The sequence below is a fragment of the Oncorhynchus mykiss genome, chromosome 4 (genome assembly GCF_057628025.1).
Source record: "Oncorhynchus mykiss isolate SJ-2025 chromosome 4, ASM5762802v1, whole genome shotgun sequence".
NCBI classification, from domain to species: Eukaryota; Metazoa; Chordata; class Actinopteri; order Salmoniformes; family Salmonidae; genus Oncorhynchus; species Oncorhynchus mykiss.
In genome coordinates, this window is record NC_143025.1 from 95,625,397 (window position 1) to 95,631,624 (window position 6,228).

At 49.6% G+C, this 6,228-nt stretch overlaps 1 protein-coding gene across 1 annotated transcript in view; it reads left to right on the plus strand.

Annotated features, from left to right (window-relative positions):
- LOC118964506 (uncharacterized) overlaps window positions 1–2,234 on the plus strand; it is a 39,591-nt gene extending 37,357 nt beyond the window's left edge. The window contains exons 14-16 of the mRNA XM_090230795.1: window positions 209–230; window positions 366–593; window positions 1,537–2,234. Of these exons, the coding sequence (XP_090086921.1) occupies window positions 209–230; window positions 366–593; window positions 1,537–2,151 (865 nt within the window). The 3' untranslated portion in view covers window positions 2,152–2,234. The remainder of the gene's footprint in view (window positions 1–208; window positions 231–365; window positions 594–1,536) is intronic.
- Window positions 2,235–6,228: the final 3,994 nt, after the last annotated feature.

The following is a 6,228-nucleotide window of genomic DNA, read 5'->3' on the forward strand; positions in this document are numbered from 1 at the left end:
TTCTAGTCTCTTTTCTAGTCTCTGTTCTGTGTTCTGTGTTCTAGTCTCTGTGTTCTCATCTCTGCGTTCTGTGTTTGTCTCTGTTGTCCGTGTACAAGTCTCTTTTCTAGTCTCTGTGTTCTGTGTTCTAGTCTATGTGTTCCAGTCTCTGTGTTCTGTGTTCCAGTCTCTGTTTTCTGTGTTCCAGTCTCTGTGTTCTGTGTTCCAGCCTCTGTGTTCTGGTCTCTGTGGTCTGTGTTCTAGTCTCTTTTCTAGTCTCTGTGTTCTGTGTTCCAGTCTCTGTGTTCTGTGTTCCAGTCTCTGTGTTCTGTGTTCCAGCCTCTGTGTTCTGGTCTCTGTGGTCTGTGATCTAGTCTCTTTTCTAGTCTCTGTGTTCTGTGATCCAGTCTCTGTGTTCTGTGTTCCAGCCTTTGTGTTCTGGTCTCTGTGGTCTGTGTTCCAGTCTCTGCATTCCAGCCTCTGTGTTCTGTGTTCCAGTCTCTGTGTTCGGGGACAGAGAGCTGGTCCATCTCGCACCTCCTAAAAGCTCTGCCTCCAAGCTGTGTGACTCCACCCCCCTGCCACGCCTGTTGGAACCAACCAGAGAAGTCCAGGTCAGACTGGTCAAGCTCTTCAGAATGTTGTTTGCTATGTATCAGGAGTGTGGTCAATTCCATTTCAATTCCAGTCAATTCAGAAAGGAAACCAGATTCCAATTCCAAACGTTCCTCTTGAAAATAATTGAAGGGAACTGGAATTGGAGTTTCAGTGTACTTCTGGAAGTGGAGTTTCAGTGTACTTCTGGAATTGACCCACTCATAGCCACTAATGACCCACTCATAGCCACTAAAATCTTTATTACCAGATGAGTTGATGTAACAGCTAAAGCATCATTTAAACCCTACGTATGTAGGCAATGCAAGAACAGAGTTAACGATGCAAAATGGCCGTCCAGTGTCCGATCCTGCGATCCTGCGTTGAGTTACACATTGTTGGACTGCACACATTTGTGCATTTTTGCTTTGCAAATTCACAGGATGGGCATTTTTATAGATTGATGTAGTTGTTGCATTCATCTGTATCTAGGCTTTAACAGTGAGCAGATGTTGTCCTTTTCTCCATAGATTTTCATTCATGTTCAGTTTGATGTTACCACTATAATCTTTAGTGTCCAGCTCCTGTCTGATGTTACCACTATATTCTTTATTGTCCAGCTCCTGTCTGATGTTACCACTATATTCTTTAGTGTCCAGCTCCTGTCTGATGTTACCACTATATTCTTTAGGGTCCAGCTCCTGTCTGATGTTACCACTATATTCTTTAGTGTCCAGCTCCTGTCTGATGTTACCACTATAATCTTTAGTGTCCAGCTCCTGTCTGATGTTACCACTATAATCTTTTGTGTCCAGCTCCTGTCTGATGTTACCACTATATTCTTTAGTGTCCAGCTCCTGTCTGATGTTACCACTATATTCTTTAGTGTCCAGCTCCTGTCTGATGTTACCACTATATTCTTTAGTGTCCAGCTCTTGTCTTATATTGCCACTCTCTGTACAGGTCCGTCCAGTCCTTCCACCCCATGAGCTCAGAACCACACACTCCGATGGGGCGGAACTCGACAACAGCCACCTCCACGACGACGGTTGTCACGATGACCACGTTCACCCTCATCGCCTCGGCAACAATGATCGGTTAAAAAAGCTGCAGATGTTCTACTCCTCGGAGACGAAGGGCGGAGTTTCTCCCAGAATGATCCTGGAGACCACGGAGGCTCGCCCCTCGGACAGAGAACACTTGGCAGGTGCCATGGAAATGGCACAAACTGCCCCGCCCCCTCTCCCCCAGCTACGGAATGCTGGGCTGAAGGAGGGAGGCGGGGGAGGAAGGGGGGGGAAGGTCACATGGGTGGGCCACATGGTACGGCCGCAGGGCACCACAGGGCTGCTGGTCAACGGGACCAAACCCCCGGCCTTCCCCTCCCATAGACAGCACGCTCTGGTCATCAAGAGCCTTCGCCAGGAGAAGGCGAGGAGAGGAGGAGGGGGAAGAGGAGGAGGAGGGATGAGAGGAGGAGTGCAGCGTAACTCTGTTCAGCTGCGTCAGTCCTTACAGCGTCGAGTAGCTGACCTGAACCTCCCTCTGCTCCCAGCAGCCCCGCAGAGACCATATTGACCTATTAACCTAAGACACTAACCCTACAGAAATACAGAGACCCTACTGACCTACTGAGACCCTACTGACCTACTGACCTACAGAGACCCTACTGACCCTGACCTAAAGAGACCCTACTGACCCTGACCTACAGAGACCCTACTGACCTACAGGGACCCAACTGACCTACAGAGACCCTACTGACCTACAGAGACCCTACTGACCCTGGCCGACAGAGACCCTACTGACCCTGACCTACAGAGACTCTACTGACCTACAGAGACCCCACTGATCCTGACCTACAAAGACCCTACTGAGCCTGACCTACAGAGACCCTACTGAGCCTGACCTACAGAGATCTACTGACCGACCTACAGAGACCCTACTGACCTACTGACCTACAGAGACCCTAATGACCTACAGAGACCATACTGACCTACAGAGACCTTACTGACCAACTGACTTACTGCCCTACAGAGACCCTACCGACCCTAACCTACAGACCTAATGAGACCCTACTGGCCTACGGACCCTACTGACCTACAGGGACCCTACTGACCTATTTACCAACAGAGACCCTACTGACCTACAGACCTACTGACCTACAGAGACCCTACTGACCTACAGAGAACCTACTGACCTACAGAGACCCTACTGACCTACTGACACCCCATTGACCTACAGAGACCCTAATAACCTACAGAGACCCTACTGAACTACTGACCTACTGACCTACAGAGACCCTACTGACCTACTGAGACCCTACTGACCTACTGAAACCCTATTGACCTACTGAGACCCTACTGACCTACTGAGACCCTACTGACCTACTAAGACCCTACCGATCTACAGAGACCCTACTGACATACTGACCTACAGAGATCCTACTGACCTACTGACCTACAGAGACCCTACTGACCTACAGAGACCCTACTGACATACTGACCTACAGAGATCCTACTGACCTACTGACCTACAGAGACCCTACAGACCTACTGACCTACTAAGACACTACTGACCTACAGAGACCCAACTGACCTACAGAGACCCTACAGACCTACTGACCTACAGAGACCCTACAGACCTACTGACCTACTAAGAGACTACTGACCTACTGACCAACAGAGACCCTACTGACCTACTGACCTAAAGAGAGCCTACAGACCTACAGAGACCCTACTGACCTACAGAGACCCTACTGACCTACTGACCTACAGAGACCCTACTGACCTACTGACCTGCAGAGACCCTACTGACCTACTGACCTACAGAGACCCTACTGACCTGCAGAGACCCTACTGACCTACTGACCTACTGACCTACAGAGACCCTACTGACCTACTGACCTACAGAGACCTTACTGACCTACTGAGACACTCTGACCTACTGACCAACAAAGACCCTACTGACCTACTGACCTACAGAGACCTTACTGACCTAATAACCTACTGATCTACAGAGACCCTACTGACCAACTGACCTACAGAGACCCTACTGACCAACAGAGACCCTACTGACCAACTGACCTACAGAGAACCTACTGACCTACTGACCTAGATAGACCTTACATACCTAATGACCTACTGATCTACAGAGACCCTACTGACCTACTGACCTACAGAGACCCTACTGACCTACTGACCTACAGAGACCCTACTGACCTACAGAGACCCTACTGACCTACTGACCTACAAAGACCCTGCTGACCTACTGACCTACTGAGACACTACTGACCTACAGAGACTCTACTGACCTACAGAGACCCTACTGACCTACTGACCTAGATAACCTACTGACCTACTGACCTAGATAGATCCTACTGACCTACTGACCTAGAGACCCTACTGACCTACTGAGACCCTACTGACCTACTGACCTAGAGACCCTACTGACCTACAGAGACCCTACTGACCTACTGAACTAGATAACCTACTGACCTACTGACCTAGATAGATCCTACTGACCTACTGACCTAGAGACCCTACAGAGACCCTACTGACCTACTGAGACCCTACTGACCTAGAGACCCTACTGACCTACAGAGACCCTACTGACCTACTGACCTACAGAGACCCTACTACTGACCTACTGACCTAGAGAGACCCTACTGACATAAAGAGACCCTACTGACCTACTGAGACACTACTGACCTACTGACCTACAGAGAACCTACTGACCTACTGACCTACAGAGACCCTACTGACCTACTGAGACAATACTGACCTACTGACCTACAGAGACCCTACTGACATACTGACCTACAGAGACCCTACTGACCTAGATAACCTACTGACCTACTGACCTGGATAGACCCTGCTGACCTACTGACCTAGAGACCCTACTGACCTACAGAGACCTTACTGACCTACTGACCTAGAGAGACCCTACTGACCTACTGAGACCCTACTGACCTACAGAGACCCTACTGACCTACTGACCTACAGAGACCCTACTGACCTACAGAGACCCTACTGACATACTGACCTACAGAGACCCTACTGACCTAGAGAACCTACTGACCTAGAGAGACCCTACTGACCTACTGACCTAGAGACCCTACTGACCTACAGAGACCCTACTGACCTGACCTACAGAGACCCTACTGACCGACCTACAGAGACCCTACTGATCTACTGACCTACAGAGACCCTACTGACCTACTGACCTACAGAGACCCTAATGACCTACAGAGACCCTACTGACCTACAGAGACCTTACTGACCAACTGACTTACTGACCTACAGAGACCCTACCGACCCTAACCTACAGACCTAATGAGACCCTACTGGCCTACGGACCCTACTGACCTACAGGGACCCTACTGACCTATTTACCAACAGAGACCCTACTGACCTACAGACCTACTGACCTACAGAGACCCTACTGACCTACAGAGAACCTACTGACCTACAGAGACCCTACTGACCTACTGACACCCCATTGACCTACAGAGACCCTAATAACCTACAGAGACCCTACTGAACTACTGACCTACTGACCTACAGAGACCCTACTGACCTACTGAGACCCTACTGACCTACTAAGACCCTACCGATCTACAGAGATCCTACTGACCTACTGACCTACAGAGACCCTACTGACCTACAGAGACCCTACTGACATACTGACCTACAGAGATCCTACTGACCTACTGACCTACAGAGACCCTACAGACCTACTAACCTACTAAGACACTACTGACCTACAGAGACCCAACTGACCTACAGAGACCCTACAGACCTACTGACCTACAGAGACCCTACAGACCTACTAAGAGACTACTGACCTACTGACCAACAGAGACCCTACTGACCTACTGACCTACAGAGACCCTACAGACCTACAGAGACCCTACTGACCTACAGAGACCCTACTGACCTACTGACCTGCAGAGACCCTACTGACCTACTGACCTACAGAGACCCTACTGACCTGCAGAGACCCTACTGACCTACTGACCTACTGACCTACAGAGACCCTACTGACCTACTGACCTACAGAGACCCTACTGACCTACTGAGACACTCTGACCTACTGACCAACAAAGACCCAACTGACCTACAGAGACCTTACTGACCTAATAACCTACTGAGCTACAGAGACCCTACTGACCAACTGACCTACAGAGACCCTACTGACCAACTGACCTACAGAGACCCTACTGACCAACTGACCTACAGAGAACCTACTGACCTACTGACCTAGATAGACCTTACATACCTAATGACCTACTGATCTACAGAGACCCTACTGACCAACTGACCTACAGAGACACTACTGATCTACAGAGACCCTACTGACCTACTGACCTACAGAGACCCTACTGACCTACTGACCTACAGAGACCCTACTGACCTACAGAGACCCTACTGACCTACTGACCTACAGAGACCCTACTGACCTACTGACCTACAGAGACCCTGCTGACCTACTGACCTACTGAGACACTACTGACCTACAGAGACTCTACTGACCTACAGAGACCCTACTGACCTACTGACCTAGATAACCTACTGACCTAGATAGATCCTACTGACCTACTGACCTAGAGACCCTACTGACCTACTGAGACCCTACTGACCTACTGACCTAGAGACC